The sequence below is a fragment of the Echeneis naucrates genome, chromosome 16, assembly GCF_900963305.1.
Source record: "Echeneis naucrates chromosome 16, fEcheNa1.1, whole genome shotgun sequence".
NCBI lineage: Eukaryota > Metazoa > Chordata > Actinopteri > Carangiformes > Echeneidae > Echeneis > Echeneis naucrates.
This window is the reverse complement of record NC_042526.1, coordinates 11,533,920-11,554,589: the sequence shown is the minus strand read 5'-3', so window position 1 is coordinate 11,554,589 and position 20,670 is coordinate 11,533,920. Positions and strand designations below refer to the sequence as shown.

The 20,670-nt window shown below is 40.3% G+C and overlaps 3 protein-coding genes across 3 annotated transcripts; 1 reads left to right on the top strand and 2 right to left on the bottom strand.

Moving 5' to 3' along the window:
• Nucleotides 1-857: 857 nt before the first annotated feature.
• Nucleotides 858-6,748, top strand: LOC115056220 (cadherin-related family member 5). The gene is made up of 15 exons (XM_029522500.1): nucleotides 858-948; nucleotides 1,051-1,265; nucleotides 2,696-2,752; nucleotides 2,867-2,959; nucleotides 3,106-3,192; nucleotides 3,294-3,404; nucleotides 3,559-3,729; nucleotides 3,931-4,021; nucleotides 4,099-4,205; nucleotides 4,306-4,506; nucleotides 4,610-4,741; nucleotides 4,997-5,075; nucleotides 5,170-5,360; nucleotides 5,456-5,476; nucleotides 5,735-6,748. Exons 1-15 carry the CDS (start codon nucleotides 858-860, stop codon nucleotides 6,746-6,748), a joined length of 2,661 nt encoding a protein of 886 aa, XP_029378360.1.
• Nucleotides 6,749-8,856: 2,108 nt separating this feature from the next.
• Nucleotides 8,857-13,105, bottom strand: calub (calumenin b). The gene is made up of 7 exons (XM_029522514.1): nucleotides 13,074-13,105; nucleotides 11,949-12,191; nucleotides 11,585-11,778; nucleotides 11,258-11,424; nucleotides 11,097-11,157; nucleotides 10,687-10,886; nucleotides 8,857-10,182 (listed from the first exon to the last, which is right to left on the bottom strand). Exons 2-7 carry the CDS (start codon nucleotides 12,167-12,169, stop codon nucleotides 10,078-10,080), a joined length of 948 nt encoding a protein of 315 aa, XP_029378374.1. The 5' UTR covers nucleotides 12,170-12,191; nucleotides 13,074-13,105; the 3' UTR covers nucleotides 8,857-10,077.
• A 576-nt stretch (nucleotides 13,106-13,681) lies between these two features.
• Nucleotides 13,682-15,621, bottom strand: gtf3c6 (general transcription factor IIIC, polypeptide 6, alpha). The gene is made up of 6 exons (XM_029522524.1): nucleotides 15,486-15,621; nucleotides 15,185-15,265; nucleotides 14,962-15,025; nucleotides 14,816-14,860; nucleotides 14,611-14,718; nucleotides 13,682-14,438 (listed from the first exon to the last, which is right to left on the bottom strand). Exons 1-6 carry the CDS (start codon nucleotides 15,507-15,509, stop codon nucleotides 14,302-14,304), a joined length of 459 nt encoding a protein of 152 aa, XP_029378384.1. The 5' UTR covers nucleotides 15,510-15,621; the 3' UTR covers nucleotides 13,682-14,301.
• Nucleotides 15,622-20,670: the final 5,049 nt, after the last annotated feature.

Genomic DNA, 20,670 nt, shown 5'->3' with positions numbered 1-20,670 from the left:
CAAGTTGTGCATTGGTGTGTGTGTGTGTGTGTGTGTGTGATTAGTGTTGGAGTCACGTTGGTTATTCCTCAGAGTTTCAGTGTGGCTTTTTGGGATGTTATTTTGTGTTGGAGAATCAGAAATGCTGCTTCCATCACAAGTCAGGGGGATATGGCACCTGATGGACAAGCTGCTGAGGATTTGACGACAGGTCAGTCAGCTGAACAACCATACATACGTCTGTGTGTTTAATATTGATCACATTACCTCAGTGGACTGAGCTTCAGAAAGGTTATGAGTTTATTTATTTCACAGTAGCATCAGGGTTGTGTCGTTAGTAGGATGTGATCCAGATCCTGGGTCTAAGCCCCGGCTCCTCCTACATTCATAGACAAACAGATACACCAGATGAGCTTGAGAATTTCCTCAGCTCAATATGTGACACACACATATATATATATATGAATTTGAATTTTGTGGTAAGGAAATAGGGCCACATTTCAATCAAAAGATTCATGACTGCCTGCTTGTCTACCGGTACCTGTCTGTGGAACCTGGTGGAGAAAGGCAAACAGAGCAGCCACGTTAGAAAGATCTTGAGACAGTAAGCCACTTTTCTGCTGGTCTTCTCTCAGACTAGGGAAAGGCTGGACCCCATGTACAGGGGATTAAAGGGAATTACAGGACAGCACAGAGTAGGCTATGTAAGGGTTTCAACCTAATGATTCCTAAGATGTGTATTCATTTTGAAGCCCACTCCGACTTCATTTACACTTCAGAAGATGAAAGATAACCCTGATTGGTAAATAGTCTTTGCTCTTTTTCTCTGTCACTTTACTCAGACAAATTTAGATCCTGAGGCCTGACCAAGCCCAGGAATGGCCCTGACTGAACTGACGTGGAATTTGTGTCAGGCCAACGCTGTAGTCTGCTCATTGCTGGCCCTCCTATGTTTGCACGCAGCCACAGGTAGCGCTAATTTACATTGGTTCCCAGTGGAGTTTGGTTCAAGTGCAGAACATATTGCTTTCCTAATCACCAAGTGATGCCTTCATACGTACATTTACACAGGAATGTCAGGATGGGGTGGTTGTTTGGACGGTCACAATGTATTTGCAACAATCCGTGAAAACAGCCCATCGGGGGAAGTTGTTGCTGAGCTCATGTTTGATACCACCACGGACGCAGTGCACTGGATCCTCGGTGGAAAGGATGCTGATTGGTTCATCCTGGATGAAACACACATACGGCTGAACACATCAGATGACAAGGTTCTTGACAGAGAGGTAATTTTTTTTTTTTTCAGGTATTTCTCCCTATACATTCCGTTGTGAATACTGGAGCTTTATTACAAACAGAGACAAGAAAATAAAGTTAAAACGTTGTACATGTACCATCCCAGTCAACGGGAATGCTTTAATATTGTGGGCCTAGAATGCAGAAGTTGTTGGCCAATCCAAGTTTAGAACAAACAATCAACCTTGTTCTTGGACCAAACACAATCTCTTTTACCATCATCCTCTTTCCAGCCAGCTATCTTACATCATGGCAGCTGTTAAAGGGTCAACCAGATTAGTCCCAGTGTACCTGCTTCTGTAACTATTTAAAATGAAAACATTTATAGACTAAAAACAGAGCTGCTGTCCCACTTATGGCCCAGGTAAAGATAGTGTACCACCACAACACAGGATTAAGACCCTCAGAAAAGGGGAGGATTTTTTTTCCTGGGTCAAGAATGGCAATTTACAAAGGGCAGCCCATGTTTACCTGTGGTAATGACAAAATGCAATATTAAACATCAAATAACAAACAATGTGTTCACCATAAACCAACAATGAAATTAAACATCAATCTAAAGGACTCAATACATTTCAAACATGATTGTTAAATGAAATTTCACTTTACCTTTAAAGCAAGAGGGGAAAGACTCCTCAGAGCATGTCAGCCCAGCAGCAGGCTTGAATGGTGAAATGTTTATATATTTTGCCCCACCTATTACTCCACCTACACAGAATAACCATGTTATCCAACTCGGACCTATTCAGTTTCATCTTTACTGTAGCTTCCTCTTCTGTTCATACATTTTAACATTTCAAGCATCAATGGACTGTTAAAACTGTCAAAGCTTCACAGCGGAGAGTTGCTTGTCCATTTTAGTATTTTTTTAGCGTTAAACCTTCACTTGGTTTGTTCCACATGACCCCCACGCACAATAAAGGTGTGTTCAATGATTCAGTCCAAGTATCTAATCAGCCAAGGTCAGGTCTATGGCCTCTTTAAGACTTAGGGGGAGGTTAGTTTGGAGGTGAGAACATGAGCTCCAAATCCATGCTGAGACTGAACAAAGAAAACATGATGAAGTGTAAGATTTAATGCGCTGAGGACACTGACTGTGCACCAGCAGTGAGACTACATATGCACGGTCCATTTTTCCCCTTTTGTTCAGTTCTCACTTCCTCTTTGCTTTTAGATTTAGAGGACCAGTGGACTTGTGGGCCCTCACGGTCACAACTGCTATAAAGTGTTATCTTCCTTTGATCTGTCTGTACAGAGGTTATTGTGTGGCTGGAATTCAGCTATAGAAATGACAGAAATTGAAGTTTTTCTGTGTCGGGTATATCCTATTGAATGGCTCCGTTTTATGTGCAAGACTACAGGAAACATATTCAGATATTTCATCATATTGAATAAATGAATATGTTGCTGTTTCATCCAGGTCCTGGGTCCTGTCCTAATGGCAGAGTTGTCATGTTATGAGGAGGACACACTTCAGGTACACTTCATCCCATCATTTTACACATTTCTGAGTCTCTCATCCCGCAAACAAACCATTGTGTGTTCATTACTGTTATAATTCTTATTATTATTATTTTTGCTGTTGTTGTAGAGCGTCTACAGGATCATGGTGGAAGTTGTCAATGAGAATGATAACCGGCCTGTGTTTGCAGAAAGCACTGTCCGCTCTCTTATCATCAGTGAGGTATGACGTTTATCACAAACAGACGTGCACCAAACCGTGCATGTATATCCAAAACTTTGGTGATTAAAGAGGAAACCAAGTCAATAACAATGAAATAATGAGTTACTATTATTGTTTGAAGTGTTTCCCACCTTTGCGATTTGCAGTTGGTTCCAGTGAAAACTGTGGTCTTCACTGTTCAGGCCACAGATGCCGATAACGACAAAATCATCTACTCCATTGACCAGACATCAGTGAGTTTTCATTCTGTGCTCTTCCTCTCTTTACATCAAAGACTACAAACTGTACACACAGTCCCCACATTACTGTGAATGTTGTTGTGTGTGTCTTGCAGCCTGATGCCAAGTACTTTAAGGTTGATCTCCCAAACAGTGGAGAAGTGATCCTGTCCAAGCCTTTAGACTATGAGACCAAAGCTCTGCTTACCGTCACCATCCATGCCTCGGTATGATACACACATTTCACTTCCCGACACCCAAGTACTACAGTTCATCAACATTTCTATCATCAATCATAAAGCCAAGACTTTGTTCCCAAATGCTCCTGCTATATAGCACGTCTGACTGGTGTAACTTCCTCCGAACTTGTCATTATCTCAGGAAATGAGCACCGCTGAGCACTTTAACACAAGCACCAACATCACCATCACTGTCGTGGACGGAGATGACCAGTACCCACAGTTCCTGCCCTGCATGCTGCTTCTCCAAGATGAGACCAGTCGCGTCTGTACCAGCCCCGTGTATACCGCCAATGTCACAGAGGGAGAAGAGGTCAGTGGCTGGACCCTCCTTCACATAAGAGCTTCTTATGTTTCACTAGTCAGACTGAATTTAGCACTGTGTTTCTGCACTGTACCTCTGACTATGGAAACACCGTATAGTTCAAGGTCCGGGCTACACAGAATTTGCAAAACAGGCTACAAAACATCTCTGCTTTGTTGACGTCAATGAAATGCCAATGTCATGCCACAGGACGTTGTGCTGGACTTCTCTCCTGGTCCCATTCATGCAGTAGATGGAGACAAAGAGCTGAAAGCTCCACTCAGTTATGCCATTCTTTCAGGTACCACACACAGATACAGTTTAAAATATGCTCTGCTTACATATATACGTCTGTAACAGTATTTGTGCTCGTGCAAGGTGACGACGAATGCCGTTTCTTGATGGATGGAGAGACAGGGGAGGTGAAACTGACTCGGGGGGTGAGAGACAGACTGATAACTCCAGTGCTGCATCTTCAGGTCATGGTAAGATGGGTGAATTGCATGGTTAAAATATACCAACTCCTTTTTTTTTTTTTTCACTCACAATATCATTCTGCCTGCTCACTCTGTGCCTCTCTCCTAGGCGTACCAGGATGATGATCCCAGGAAGTACTCTCTTGCAACAGTGGAGGTCCGAGTCCTGGCACTGAACCAGTTTCATCCTGAGTTTGACAGGGCTGAATATCATGGCTTTGTAACTGCTGGGAGAAGCCCTGCCTCTCTGGTCAACACCTATGGCAGCAATGTACTCATATTACATGTACAAGACAAGGATTTTAACCAAGTATGTGCTGCTACACACAGAGTGCAATCATGGTGCAGAAATTACACCAGGTCCATTTGTCTATTTCTATAATCGCCACTTTCTTCACTTCACAAATTCACAGGGTTTAAATCCCACGATCTACTTCACCTTCAGTCCGACGTCCAATTACACAGACATCTACCAACTCACACAGGAGGGACTTCTGATTGCCAGGACCGATCAACTCAAAGCAAAACAAAAACACACTCTAGAGGTGAGCTTCATCCATGCCATTATAGTGATGGTCATTTTGTATTATTATTTTTTTTTTAAATCTTAACTATAACGATAAACGTTACATTTGCCTACAAAAAATACAAACGAACCAAAAAAAAAAGACCAACTTAGTATATTACATAAAATGTCCCGTGTCCTTGCAATAACTAAAACATCTATCACTTTAGACACAATCTCATAATGAATAAAGATAACAATAGAAGATGGGATGAACTGTAAAACTACTTTGCAGGTCATGGCTGTAGACCAGGAGTCAGGTGATGCCACCTTTACCACTGTGGTGGTTGAGGTGTTATCTAAGGGACAATCCAGTAAGGACGCACACTGAGACACTAACATGCACTATTACTGAAGGTCCGGCAGACCGTATAGGAACCTCTGCATGTCTGTCTGTGTACACTGCAGTTCCTCATAGTCCTCTGGGAGATGACCGCCTGATAGGCTGCACTGTGGGCAAAGCCTTGGTCCTGACTGTTGTCTTCATGTCTGTACTTGGATGTATTTTATCGATGGTAATGTGGCTGAAAAAGAAACGCAAGGTAAAGAGGGACCCCCTGCAGAGAGGCTGTGTGGCCCAGGGCAAACACCCCAATGTGGTGAGATACCTCAAGACTTAAATCTCTGCTGATATTTAGCAGGATGTTTGTGAGTGGATTCTGTATTCATCTCTCCTGTTTATTCATTCCCACAGAGTTTACGGTGGTTCCAGCTGGTGAGTTACTTATTTTCTCTAAATGCTCCTTTCCAGTTTTTGTTTTGATTCCCTGTCCCGTTCCCGCCTAAACTACTGCTTTGCAAAACATTCATTGTAGTATCACTGCCAACAAAACATGTTAACATTGAGACTTCTTTTGATGACATCACTTTGAGTTTTCATTAAATATTTCTATATACTTGAGTATAATACAAAAGCAGACCGAAGGGCTGAGCTACATCGGTGGATGTATTTCACACTGTGGTCACTCCTCAGATGAGTCATCGCAGCGCCATGTCGCACATGGACGAAGTACCCTTTAACAATGAAGAATATGGCGCTTACAATCCTTCCTTCAGCTTCACTAACAAACCTGATCCCTACACCCACCAAGACCTCCCTCCGTTCCAAGGACCCGTTCCACCCAAAACAACCGCTGCGTCTGAGCCGAGCTTCTTCCCTAATGAAGGTGTTTGCTGCACTGAGGTCTTCAACAACAATGTTTCTGCACCAAACAAAAGCTCTTCCAGTTCGCTCACCTCTCACGCAACCCCTCTGGATACGAGTGCAACGCTCATGGCTCAAGCTGCATTGGCAGCAAAAGAAAATCTTGATGCGCCACCTCCTACATGCCGAGACCCTACTGATGCGCTAACCAACGCCAGCCCTGACCCTGCAACCCACGATGCCACTCGCACTCAACCTCTCACCTGTCCTGATTCACAAACTACACAAGAAACAACAACTGATGACCCGTCCAGCAGGCATTCCTCTCAGTCCAGTGCTTCCTGCAGTTACACCCGCATTACTTCAGCAGAAATCGAAAAACCCTTTTGCAAACCTCGTGTGAAGACACCCCCACATTCACCTTTAATGTCCCCAATCCCCCCAAAGCAGACAAGCACACCTCCACCCACCCCAGAGTGCATACCTTTAAAAGCCATACTGATACATCTAGACACGTCCCCCCTTGATACATCTCCAGGAACACCAAAGAAAATACCCATGACTATGAGTGCGGAGGTAGACCAGCCCTCAGCATCACTGGACCAAACAGACCGCTTACAACAGCCAGGTGCAGATGATGGTGGGCCATCTGAAGACAGAAGGCCGTCAATGAAGTCAGGAAACACCCAGGATGGCTGCAGGGTGGGTGATGAGGGTGATAATGGTCTTCTGGGAAGTGAAGATGCAGACAAGAGCAGTGACGGTGAGTTAGAACCAGACGAAGAAGAGTTGCTAAGAGTGATGCTTCGTTGTAATCCAGTTTTTATCACATTTAGTAAGTGATGTGATATCACAGGCGCAGAGTGTGATGGGGCAGACGGCAGAGCGCTGAATAGGCTTGGGGAAGATGGATGACACGTGGCTGACAGTGGACACATCTTTAAGCAAGAAAGACACGCTACTGTCTGGTGCTGCCGTGCTGGAGGTAAAACTGAGACTTGGAAGAGGACAGACTACTATACACAAGATACACTGCACATACACAAACACAAGTACACCTAACAACACACAAATTACAATACACAATACACATGGTTGTAGAAGACAGTGATGAGCGACCTTGACTGCACAAGGCAAAGTGAAAACAACAAAACTCATTTATTATGTGTAAATAGGATTTCTTTTTTTTTTTTTTTTTTTTTTGCATAAACGCAACTTAATAATCCGCTATAACAATAGAACAAGTTTACCAGCCTGTCCAGAACGAAAAGATATTCTCATTGATTGCTTAAGAATAATGACAAGATATCACGTTAAAAGGTAAATCCTCACAGAGCTTTACTCCTCTGTTGATGGGAAGAAAAAAAAACACGAGGTGTGGATGTCTGATGACACAGAGTGATGCTACAGTGGAAAACCTGCTGTGAAATCACAACTATGACGTGGTTTACCCTTTAAAAGCGCGGCTGTTTTGCGCCATGTGTGCTTCTGTGTCGAATTACCCTTTAAATAGCTGCAGAGTACGACATGCTGAAGACTTTTTCATAGTGTACTACAGCGTTAATCGTTGTATTAAGCCTGCTTTACAAACTTCCTCAGTTTTTTCCTTTCAACATGAGAAAAGTTGTTGATATTATTATAACCAAAATGATGAGCCATGAGAAGTTATTCACCTGCTGTGACCGACCTGGTAAATTAGGACGTTTGAAGTTTTTGGAGTGTAGGAATGAAAGTCATCAGGTTTATAAAGTAAATATATTTCTGTCCAATAACTATCGCAGGATCGATATGAGCAATCACAGCAAGACGGTTTGAACAAGAAGGGTTAACCTCATGTGCAAGAAGTCAGTGAAGCTGGAGTTTGTGTCTTTTGTGTATTATTCATGTATAAAATTGCTTTTCCATTCTTAGGCTGAGATTTTGTTTCACAAAAATAACTAAATAAATGATCAGTGATATCTGAAAACCCAAAAATTTGGCTGGAATTTAACTTTTCTGTCAACTAGTGAACATATTTTTCAATGATCTAGGCAGCCGTGAGTGTTTGGAGAGGATTTTGGAAACATGAGAAGAGTTCAGAAGAGTGAGCATTATTGTTTAATGACCTAAAGATTTTTAGTTCATTCTGTGACACAAATGTATCAAAGAGTATCTTCAACATTTTTACAAGTGTGACCAGATTTCAGTAATGAAAGCTTGGAATGTTTTGAGCCAGTTGTATGATTAAAATAGCAATAATATATATTATCAATAGAAAAAAGGGGCACAACCATGATTTCCTTTTAGCCACAATCACTGTTGTAGTCCTCCAACTCTCCCATGAAATTAAACTAAAAGATGTTCATATTTACCTGAGACAAATCTTTGTGTTGTCTTTCTCAGACAGAACTCACTACAATTATCCAGGATAAATAATGAAGTCTGGATTTTTAAAAGAGGACGATTTGTATGAGACAGCGGGAAACCCTCTTTTTCTCAGGTTGTGGTTTTTATGTACCACTACTCAAACAAAGAATGAGACAAGATCCATCTAACTCGGCTACTTATTGTTCTCATAATAGTTTTTGTTATTTTACTACAAGAAGCTCAAAGAGGTGGAGCCAAGGCCACAATACTGGCATTCACCCCTCAAAGGAACCATGTGATTTCCTGCTACTTGCGCCACATCCATAGGAAACAAGATTTAGGCTTATTCACTCTGTCTCTGCCGTACAACCTCAATGATTAGGCTTTGGCAAAAGAATGACAGAAAAACACCAACAAAGGCCTGAAGGAAATCAGGAAAAAAAAAAAAAAGAACATGGGGGGAAAAAAAGCTGATACTCACAAACCAGTCAAAAAATGTTCAGACAAAACGCTTTTTTTTTTTTATTGAGATATTCTCAATCACAAAACTGGACCTGCTTGTTAGAGTGCTAAATTTGCAGACCAACAGCTTATGTACAGTAAAGTCACTAGTGAAAGACTTGTTGCTGCTGTGAGCCTGTAAAAAAAAAAAAAACAACAAAAGAAAACATTGTCATATACATACAGAATAGCATAAAAATATCAACAGTGGTTATAAATGGTGGTAGTGATAATACAGGTATTACAAACATTTATGGAGAGAATTTTGTTTCTATCAAAGTGATTAGAAAAATGGGGAAAAAAAATCTTTGCTTGGCAAAAAAAAAAAAAAAAAAAAGAAAAAGAAAATTGTGAGTAGTTCAGCTGACTCAAACAGCAGAAGCCAGTCATCAGATACTGTATACACAGAAAGATTAACCTGCCCACACACACATATGTACGTTCACTCACTCACACACACACACACACACACACACCTGACATAGGTGGGGTGACAAGAAGAAAAGAGGCAGCTTTGTGATGAAAGCATCCAGCGGTTGCTAAATTCATCTCGATTCCTTCAACGAACACACAGTGCAACCAACCCTCATTCGGGAGCCACCGCTTGTGTCAACATGGATGCTTTTGGGACCAAATGAGCAAACAGCATGGTCCCACTGATGGTTATGTATCGCACAAGTTCAAATAATCAGCATTGTCATTGGACTTGTATATACTCCTCGTTCCAAACAACCTTTACTATGCAAAAAAAGAAAATCAATGAAGACATGAAAACAAATCCAAGTGTATAAGAAAAGAGCACTTTCAGTTCAGGCATGATTACATGATTAGACAGGAGTTCAACAAATTCTAATGGCTAGAAATCAGCTTTACTCTTCACAGTCCAGTGCTTTGCAAAAAGACACACTATGACCAACCATTCTGTATACAGCGAGTCTAAACTTGCTGTTTCATCATGGCTTTTGTAACAAAAACATGGCTATTTCATAGAAAAATCAATCCAAACAAGAAAAAGTGTCATTTAATACAGTTTGTTCTTCCCCTGACCTGGACAGAGACGGGGACAGAGGTGGGAAGCAGAGCAAAGGCTGGAAATGCATCCCAGTCGTACACAAATCTGAGCACAAGAACACTCTGACCAAGCAGGTAGACGTTACTTAAAATGTTAGTGTGTGCATGATGGGACGCATTCAAAAAAAATCTAATAAATTATTGTCCGTGGCGTTGGATTAGGTGAGCTCATCCTGTTTGACATACTCCATCTACTGTTAGGAGTAAGCTGGGATACACAAGATGAACACACAGTCTTTGGAGGCAGGTGGATGTTAGAACTCATCGTGTCGAGTCAGGGCCTCTCCGAAGTCGGTTGCCTGGCTTCCCACAAACAGGTCGTACTTCTCCACGATTTCTGCCTTGGTCAGACGGCCATCCTGTTGCAGGGAGAGTAACACATGATAAGCCTCGATTGTGTGTACACAATTAAAAGCCTCTATCTCTTACAGTTGTTATGCTTGAGCTGTAAATACGTCAGATCATCTTTTATAGTGTTTTACATTTACAGAAGTGCCTGAAAAAGTCCCAAAATAATGAAACTAAAGAATAATAAGTATTAACTGATTAACAACAGACGCTGCACACTTAAAGCCTCCCTTACTTGGGACTGCAGATGTAACAATATAAAGGCAAATGGCTGTCGAAATCTAGGTTTACAGGATTTGCTGTGCTTTTTAATTCATTGCTCATGAGTCTATGCATTCCAACAAACAAGTGCATTCAGGAGTGTATTTTATACGCAATAGCACACTTCAGAATGTACTTATGCTTTCAGATGTGGAAGCCCATTTCCTTCCCTTATTAAGAGAGTGAAAAGGGAAGCAAAATTCGTAAGGTGTGCATTTCTCTTGGTTTCATTTGAAATTAGTAACAGTACTTACTTTGTCTGCATCAGACTCATAAACCAGATGTTTAGCCTCTGCCTCAGCATGATCGTAGTCATTGGGCAGGATCCAGTCTCTCGTCTCGTCCTTGTCCATCTTCCCGTCTTTGTTTTTGTCTCTAAATTCAGTGAACTGTTCCCTCTCGGTCTTCACCCACTCTGGTTCTGTAGCGTCTCCATCCTGGTTGTACATGTCACCTACAATACATAAAAGTGAACAAAACAAACAGGAGGACACTTGCTAAAAGAGAGCCTCGATGTTGCAACGATTATGTATAGTGGCCAAAAAAAATTACAATACAGGGATGTTTCAGTTCTGCAAACATTATTAACCATATTTCAACTTTGTATCTGTCTTGGTTTGCCACAAATATAAAGACTAAAAGAGACTGGATAACGCCAACTCACCTATGTACTCATCCAGATCAATTAAACCATCTCCATTCTTATCGATGTCTTCCATAGTTTCCTAACACAAAGAAGACCAGGCAGTGAGATGAAAGGTCAAAGATGCAGTACGTCTGTGATTGATCGATGTCTGTTTGAGCTCCGGTGTGTTTGGGACTCACCAGCACTACGATGTCTTTCATATGCTCATACTCCTCAGGGTGAAGGAAAGCTGTGAACTCCTCCTTGTTGGCTTTCAGGTCATTGTCTTGGTCTGCCATTTTGAATCGTCTCTCGTCACGAGCCATCATTTGCCTGTAGCTGTAACCATCTTCAGGGTCAGGGTCATCTGTGAATCAGAGGTCACAGATTTGAACAGATTGTGTACGTGTGTGCATAAATGTAGAAAAGTTTGTTTGGCTCTGTGTTTATGAGGTATGCAGGTAATGCAACTAGGATACGTTCAAATGAATGAAAAAAAAAAAAAAAAAAACTGTCTGTGGTCGTACCAAGAATGTATCCGTAAGTGGCGTTCTTGTACTCCTCCCAGGACACCACTTCATCCCCATTGAGGTCATGACTCTTCCACTGTCGGTCCACATCATCGTAGATCCATCTCTTCTGAGCGTGTTTGATCCACTTCTTCATCTCCTCAACTGTCACATAGCCGTCCTTATCCTCATCGATACGTTCAACCAGCATGCTGCGGAGAAATGGTGCAAATTTGGCAAATGTTTCAGACAGTTCGCTAGCCTGTGCAACTGAGGCTAAAGAAAGGCTTCACCACAGTAATGCAAAAACGATCACACAGAATTTGAAGACTTCATGTACCCCTTGTAACTGAATAGATTTGTGCAGCCTTCGTGACATTACCCAAGTCTCTCTTTGCTCTCCTCTGGTGTAAGCTGGTCAAAGGTCTTGGCCTCCTCCTGTCCCAGAAATGCTTCATGGTCATAGTCAAAGTTCTCTGCATCATCATGCTCTCTGTTACTTAAGGGTTCATCGTGGTGAACACGGTCTTTCTTTTCTGTGGGTTTGCTGGTGGCGTAAACCACACAGAGAGCAAAGCACATGAGAAGCGGCCGCAACTCCATCCTGCATATGTACAAGCACCGTCTGGACAAGAAGCACAATGATTACTGCTCATACAATACATGCTGTGGGGAAACAAAATAAAAAGTTTACATTGAATGCACAAATTCATCTTTAGGTTTTTCATATTAGAATACGGACAGCACTAATCACAGATTTTTACTAAGCACTACTGAACTCTGCACACGTCAGTTTAGGAACTTGGGTATGACTCAGACTCCGGCAGCGAGAGGTGAATTCCTGGGTTAATCTAATCCATCTGATGCAATCCCTTAATTTGTTTCACTTCATAAAAGTTGGCTTCAGAAATGTTGCATTCCAGGTCAGCAATTCTTATAGCATTACCTTGATCATTTGCATAAGAATATCCAGAATATCCACTTTCCAAATTTGTCATACTGGATTATGGACTACAGTCAGGTTTATCGAGTTTGATCAAAATCATAAACTGGACATTGACATAAAGATAATTTCAAAGATATTCCAGTGATTCATTCAAACAAATCTGGGCGAAAACATTGACATAAAATAATTGAATTTACTCAAAGAGAGAATATTTCGAAATCCTCCGAATACATATTGAACTATCTTTAAGACACGATCAGCGCTATCTGGACGGCGTTCACATTTTTACTGCTGTCTTTGTATCGCAGGTTAGTAGGAGCACTTTGTTAAAGTTATTCCCAGATATCACGGTTTTTCATCCAAAGGCATTTAATAATCATTTAATATCAGACTGGCTGAAACGAGCAGTTAGTTCATAATGCTCCGTCTGTCGACCAGCTAACAGTCGAAAACCACAAATACGTGACCACTCTAGTTTCGTCTATTTAAACATCAGCAAGGGGACAAACACATTAGCGTCACTTTTCTCGTTTTAAACAGAAATTCAGCAGCACAACTCACCGGCGTCTCCAGGGAAGTTGGTGTCTGCAGTTTTAGACCCTCCCCCCGGAAACACACCCATACACTTCCTGTGCTAAAACACGAACCGGCCAATCAGGAGCCGAGAAGGCGAGTGCGATGTCGCTCGCTGATTGGTCCACTTCAATGGCACATCGGTGATTGGATTGGCCGAGAACCGCCACGTCCTCAAAGTCAACAAAACTCCGTTCATTCATAAAAGAGCAGCTACAGTGACAGACAAACGAGCTGCGCTGTAGCAGTTTTACTAAAATCTGTTTAGGATCATTGTAAAAACGAAAAAGCACATTTGTGTCTTAACAATAATGGCTCATTGTGCGATGGGAACATGCTTAATAACCTCGCTGCTTAAACAGATTCCTGTCTCAGGTTGTAACTGATCACTTTGCATTTACCTGCACCCAACTTCCAAAAGAGTAAAAACTCCCACAGCAAAATTCCCCCTAGTTTATTATACTAATCATTCTCTTTTTGGTTAAGAACCTCCAACTCTTCGTGTATAAAACAGACACCACAGTGTCAGACAAGCTGCAAGCAGAGTCTTTCTCGCTAATCTTAAAATGCAGGACAAACACAAGGAACTGCAGCAGCAATGCTATTTAATCTTCAGTGTTCAGTGCCATGCACTTTACAAGTACCCAGAATATATTCCCATCTTTATTGGGAATAAATGTTTTTGCCCAAACAAAAGTCCTAAAGCCAAAAAATACCCAATGCAGAGCTATAAAACAAACAAACACAGGATCTTTTTTTTAACAAACATGAAACATTTGACACATTCACTTGTGAAATGACACAACCAGAGTAGTGGCAAATTAATTTTATATCAATCAACTACTTGATTAATGAATGGTTGCTTTTCTTTTGGTTTATTGACATCAGAGACACAATTGCAGTACTTCTTGCCATTAAGCTGAGACTTCTCACCACATTTAAAGGTAAGGAACTCCAGGTCCCTGGACACAGATGTGGATCTGAAGGAAACTTCACTTCACTGTACTATAAAAATTTCTTGATTATGAGGCTCAGCAAAGATGAGCAAAATCTAATGTGACACACTGTACAAGACTAACATTCATATATGCATGCTTTCTTGTTTTGGCTTATGTGTCAATCCAAATGTCTTTGAATTGTTGGAGACACAATCTTACAAATGCTGGTGTCCCTTCAAATACATGGGAAGGTCAAAATCTAGGTAAGCCTCCACCTCTCAACCCACAGCTGAGTTTTCCAAGTCTGTGCTGTCTGTCTTTCCTTCTGTTCCTTGCTGTTGGTCATCATTTTCTTGTTGATGTGACTTGATAGTCTGATTTGTTGTTTCTTTCTGTTCCTCACCACCACCATATGCTGGGAAAACACACAAAAAGCCACATTTGAATGAAGACGCAGATAAAAAAGGGCAACATTCATTGCGCTAGTTCTGAAAGCCATGGTGGTGTGTAGCAGAATATAATAATTACATCATAAGTAAATAATCACAACAACATTTTCCATCTTGAGGTTTGCTGTTCTGGCTGACCTGTGCTCGTTTCACCCTCTTTTTTGTCTGTGAGGAAGATTCGTTGCATCATCAGCTTCTTCACAGTGTGGCACTTGTACTTTAGCTCTGGATTGCTGTCTGATTTTTCTGCAGGGATGTCATCAGGAGACATATTTTTTAAAAAGTCAAACAAACTAACTTAAATGCATCAAAAAACTATGAAAATGTATGTAGCAAAGCTCACTTTTCTGTGGTCCCTCCTCAAAAAGCACACAGGTTCCCAAAGCGTCTTTTCAAGATGACAGAACGAGAGGAACACTTTATTAATGACTTCAGCCAGCTAAATACAGTTAATACACTTTTTTTTTTTTAAACAGTTTATTGTTTTACCTTCATATTCTCCTGCAAACACATGCTGTCCGACCTGCATCATGGGCTTCTCACTGTCAATATCCTGTAATAACAAACGTAAACCAAAGAAATCTGCAGTTCGACATTGACATTGATGTTTACACACAGTAATAAAATCTCTTCTTTTTCTTTCCCCACACACAAAAAAATTAAAAAGTAAAAAAATTAAAAAAATAAAAAAATAAATAAATGTGTAACTCACCAGTATCTTGCAGGTGCCACGACATTTGGACAGAAAGTCGTTGCTGATTATACCGGAGAGCTCCACCACAACAAGCTGCTCCTAAACAACAGGGACTGCACGAGTTTACATCAACACACAACTGTGCACAATGTTTGTGCATGCCACAAAAACTGAGTGATTCACATTTTTCACAATGAAACTCAACGACAAACAGTGAAATGAAACCAGCTCTCGTGGGTCTGTAATCGGTAGCTAACGTGCTAATGTGAACGTTAAGCTGATGCGGACATCGATAACCAGTCGTTTTCACATTTCGTACCTCCTCCTCCCATTCATCCTCCATATCCAAGTCTGGGAATTAAAGAAAAAAAAAAAACAACTGCAACTTTAAAAATCAGTTTCTGCAGATGCTATCCTACGAAAAGAGCCACAATGTTTTCCTATTTAAATTTACAACAACTTCCGCGAATGTACGGTGCCCGAGAGGACTCCTGTTATGGCCGTCCGACTACCTTCAGTTACTAACACCGACCATCAGGGGGCGCTGCTGCTCGGTTTTACACACGTTTAATTGCAGAGCCATTCCAGGTTTTATCTGTCTGTCCATCTGTCTATCTATCTACTTCTTCATAACAGCTATAGTTGAGTATGGCTGGATCCTGGATCGGAATATTGACTACCTGTAAGCACACTCATTTACATCTAACATTAACATTATTAATGTTTTCCTGTAGAGGCCACAGCCAGAGTGATGAGATCAGATGATTTGAAATGAGATGATACACTTTATTGATCCCCAAGGGGAAATTTGTCTGTCAAAGGCAGACAAAACAAACACAAAAATGAGCACACACATCAAATATATTCTGCAAAACAGGCCAGGATGGTAACACAAAAAATCAGAATCCCATCATATCATTATCAGTTCACATAAGGAAATATATCAAGAATGAAAACCAAAACACCAGTTTGGCGTTATGATCCAAGGCTCAATCTGAGTTAAAAGGTTACTTTTCCAATTTTGTAAGGCATGGACTGCAGTTATTGTACAAAAGCTATATTTGTTGGCCTTTACTGTGATTTCATGTTTTCTGGTATAAGAACGGACAGACTCTCGTTCTAAAATTATTTCTATCTTTGAGTAAAGGTGAAACAGTTTAAAACAGAATCTTGTGGGAAAATGATTTATGTGCTTGAACTCAAAAAGAAAAATCTTTTCTTTCTATTTCTTTGGTTTCATTGAGAGCTGGGGAATCAACCAGTATTTAATTTTTTTATGCCAGTGGATTTTGGCAAACAGTACATTTATTTTCGAATCAAACTTGGTCTGGCAATATTTAGACAAGCAATGTTTAAAACTGAGGAAGTCTTCACTGATAAACCATGGACCCTCTTAAATGAACAGTGAAATGTTTTCAACTTAATTATCATCTATTTAATCAGTAAATTAGTTTTTATATTTTTGGACATAATCATTTTTCAATACATTTAATTTGCTGATATTTATTTACAAAATGTATTGCACACATTTTGTATTATTTAAGATATAATATGTATTTAATAGTCTTGATTGATGTCAAATATATTGATATTTTTCAGGGAATATCTCTTTTTGCTTCCTTCCTGCCATCCAAAGGAAAGAGATCAGGGTCAGCTGAGGGGCAGCACTGCTGGAGCCGGTCGGGATTCATCTGATCAGGATGTCTGTAAGGTCTGACTGAGTCTTTCATTCGAACGGCAACATCCTGCTGTTTCACTATTGAAAAACAGGATACTTGCATTAAATAGAGGAGGTAATATATAGTAAAATGTATGTAAAGTACATTTACTCAGTACATGCTTGCTAATGTTCTAGCTAATTTACAATTTTGCTTTTCTGAGAAGGAGCCATGAGATCTGTTCCACAGAAAGCAAATGTAACAAACCATCGGAGTGAAATGTAGTTTAACTCATGGTCAACTGGCAAAGTCAGTAATTTGGAACTGCGATAGCTATAGTCATTATATTCAGAAAAATTGAGTCTTTGGAAGGCCAGCGGTTTAATACGTAAATAGCTTTTTGCTCCTGAGCTTTTCCCTAAACGGATTTGGTGGAAACGTTAAATAGAAGAAGCTGATCTGGATTTAGTGCCCAAAAATGACAAAATGTAATGACACCCAGGTTGTCTGGCCATAACATTTATTTGCATTAAAAGATAATATTAATGGCTTTAATGATCTATTGTCAATTTATAGGATCTTAGAAAAAGCACTATATTTTATTAAGCTGCATTTATGGTGTTACCAATAAATGTTTTAGTTAATGGAATTACAGAACGAGGCTGTGAACATTGAGATCGTATTCCAGGTGCCGTCTAGCAAGACAGGTATGTGAAAGTGTAGCTGCTCAGACGTAGACAGTGTTTGCAGGGTGTGTAAATGTAAAGCAGGTTGATGCCGGCCATAGCTCACCCTCAGAGAGACAGGAAAAAACATAATATTTGGAATCAGAATCAGGCAAACCAAATTAAAGGGCGTGCAAATCCCCCATGTGCCTTCCTTTCCCCATTTCTGGCCTATCATCTATCTCTGGACCATGGTGGGGTTGTCATGTCGACCAGCCCACAAGTTACTATGACAACGGCTCAAGGGGAAGCACTTGCTAGGGAGGTTATTGCCTCCTTTGGGACATAAGAAGGACAGGGGGAATGTGAGCAGAGACAAAGATGGAGGGACTAACAGACACCAAAAAAGCTTAAATAAAGAGGGAGGTCAAGATGAAATGTGTTAGCTTGAGGTGTGTTTGAGTGTGACTCTGTGTGTGTGTGTGTGTGTGTGAGAGAGAGAGAGAAAGGCCACTTCACAGCCCATAATCATGCAGAATTGGACCCAGTGTGGAAGTCAGAGTTGTCCCATTGAATTTTTGAATGCACTACAAAGTTTCCTCCCTCCTGGGCGAGGCCTGAGCCGCTCCGGTTCATGATGTATTACATTTCCTCCTCAGTGCCGTACCCCAGGGCAGAAAAGGGCGGAGGCAAGGGAGGGAGTGACATTAAGGACCCTCCAAGGTGTCAGATGGGTCCCCAGCTTCCCCCACATTTTGTCATATAAATGTCATAAAGACAAGTTTGGAGTTGGGGAGCTTTTGGCTCTCCTTCTGCCTGGGGGGTATCACAGTGGTTAATTGCCCCATTAACACTGACAGGGTAAATTGGTGGAAGGGCTAACTATATATCACAGCGAAAACAACAACCCCTGGCATATACCTGAGGGCATGGAAAACATGGTGTAATTTACAGTATGGCCTTTGGATGTTAGAGAGTTAAATCTGCTTTTTAATTGGAAATGTAAACATACATTCACATGAGCACTTTAATATTTGTAAAATATTACAAATACAGTGATAATTAAATTTATCACTATGGAAATGAACTCACCATGGCATTCAAGACCAGGTCCTCTCAATTCAGCTCTGAACTTTCTTGAATTTACTCTAATCAAGAAAATGATTCTATTCTGCTCAAGAAAAATGAGACTTATGCGAGGACTTGTGCGTATTCACCTGCCTTTCTCTTTTCATTGTTTTAAATGGGGACAATAAAATGTGGTTGCAAATTCAAGTGTAAATGGGTATTTACATCAACAAGCCATGGTACAAATAACTGGACGTACCTTTTGAAAATATTTTATAACCATGTCACAGTACTGTACTGTGATAATTTTGTCATAATTAAATTCAAATTGGCTACATACATTGGTTTAAATCAAAGCAAAAATGGTCAGTAAAATGATTTTTTTGTGTTTATCAACTTTGCATGTTTACAGGTGATTCTTGTACATGGATATGGATAAAAATGTGATACGAATAGCTTTAATGCTACATGTAAGTATAAACAGGTAAACAGGCATTTTTATTTTATTTATGAATAGAAACAGTGAAATTCCTAATAGGCCATTGTTTCTCTCTCTCTCTCTCACACACATACATACACACACACACACACACACACACAGCAGGAGAGATGGAGAATACAGTGTATATAGGCCAACGTTAAAATTATATCACCCTTCACTGTCATTGTCTTCTGTTTTGATCTTTTGCTCATACATGACAAAAAATTGTCAGCGTTCTTAACTGCAGCCATATCAACAACAGAAAATGTCCATGCTGACATGAGGACAAGTGAACAGTCCCTGATTTATGTTTGTGATAACCTGCACACTTTGCTTTGGTGGCAAAGCTTACTTAAAGCGGTTTCAAATCGTAAAAATAATTACTAGATGTGCTATAAAAGTAAGTCAAATCATTTGCACAATTAGACTTAATTGATCAATGCATGGAGTATTTATTTACATATTCACATTTACATATTTACTATCACAAATGCAAGCAATCCAAAGCAGGACAAACCAGAAACAAATGCAACATAAAGAAATGCCATTAATATTCATATTCAGACAAGGCCTTGTTCTGCGGTTGTTTCACGCAGCATTGAACTGATAGTAACCTTATCGTAGTTAATGCTATAGCTTTTTTTTTTAAAGCTCCGGTAGTAATGGCTCGGTCTGTATTATTCCGATTTTTTTAATGGGAGGTTTAACTACAACGCCGAAGCCTGTATAATGTTTCTGAAATTGCATTTATGCAATTTTAAAATAAGGATCAGGCCAGCTTTGACAGTCACAGACAGATAAAATATTTGATCTTACAATCAAAAGCAGTTTTCACCTTCTGAAGCATGTACGATCGACATATTGCACATCCAGCGTGAAATCCACAATAGTATTATCATAACAATGGGCCTGAAGCCGAGTGGCGAGGATGCGACTTTGTCGTGACAAACACAGAAATGGACACGTCTATTTAGGCTTCAATATCATTTTTTTTTTTCAGTCTGAAAAATTCAACAGCAAACCACCATCCGCAACCCAGACCTGCAGCTTCAACCTGCTCAGTTACAAAACAAAGGTGAAAAGTCCCTTTCCATATAGACCAGGAGCGTATGTTTGACCAGAATGGACTGTCCTTATTTTTCAATTTAAACTGGTGTTCATATCTCTTTGGATGTTTTTCTGCCAAAATAATCTGGCGAAAACAGGCTGCAACTTTTCACAACAATCTGTCCAAAGCAAGTTATCAAAGAAATCTCGATATTCAATGAAGCATGCGCTATTTTCAGTGTAGGGTAATGCATTATCCTACATTTGAGCATATGACCCTTAGCTTTTCTGAAAAAATTATCAGTATCTCCACTGATCCTCCGGGCCCTGGCACTATGTCTATATTCAGAAGAGTATCGGGTTGGATTTGGTTTGTCGCATTTTGTCGCAGATTTTCTGGCATTAGATGTTCCAATGAAAAGCCTGTTGGAAAAAAAATACGTTTTTATCAATATCTACTGTATTTGAACATTTTTCTCATTTTTGATATCCTTCATAATATTTCTTTTTGTGTGACTAGATCTTTTTCTGCGATATTTTTTCTTCTTAATATTTTTAGATAAGCGCGAAATTTGACTAAGCATC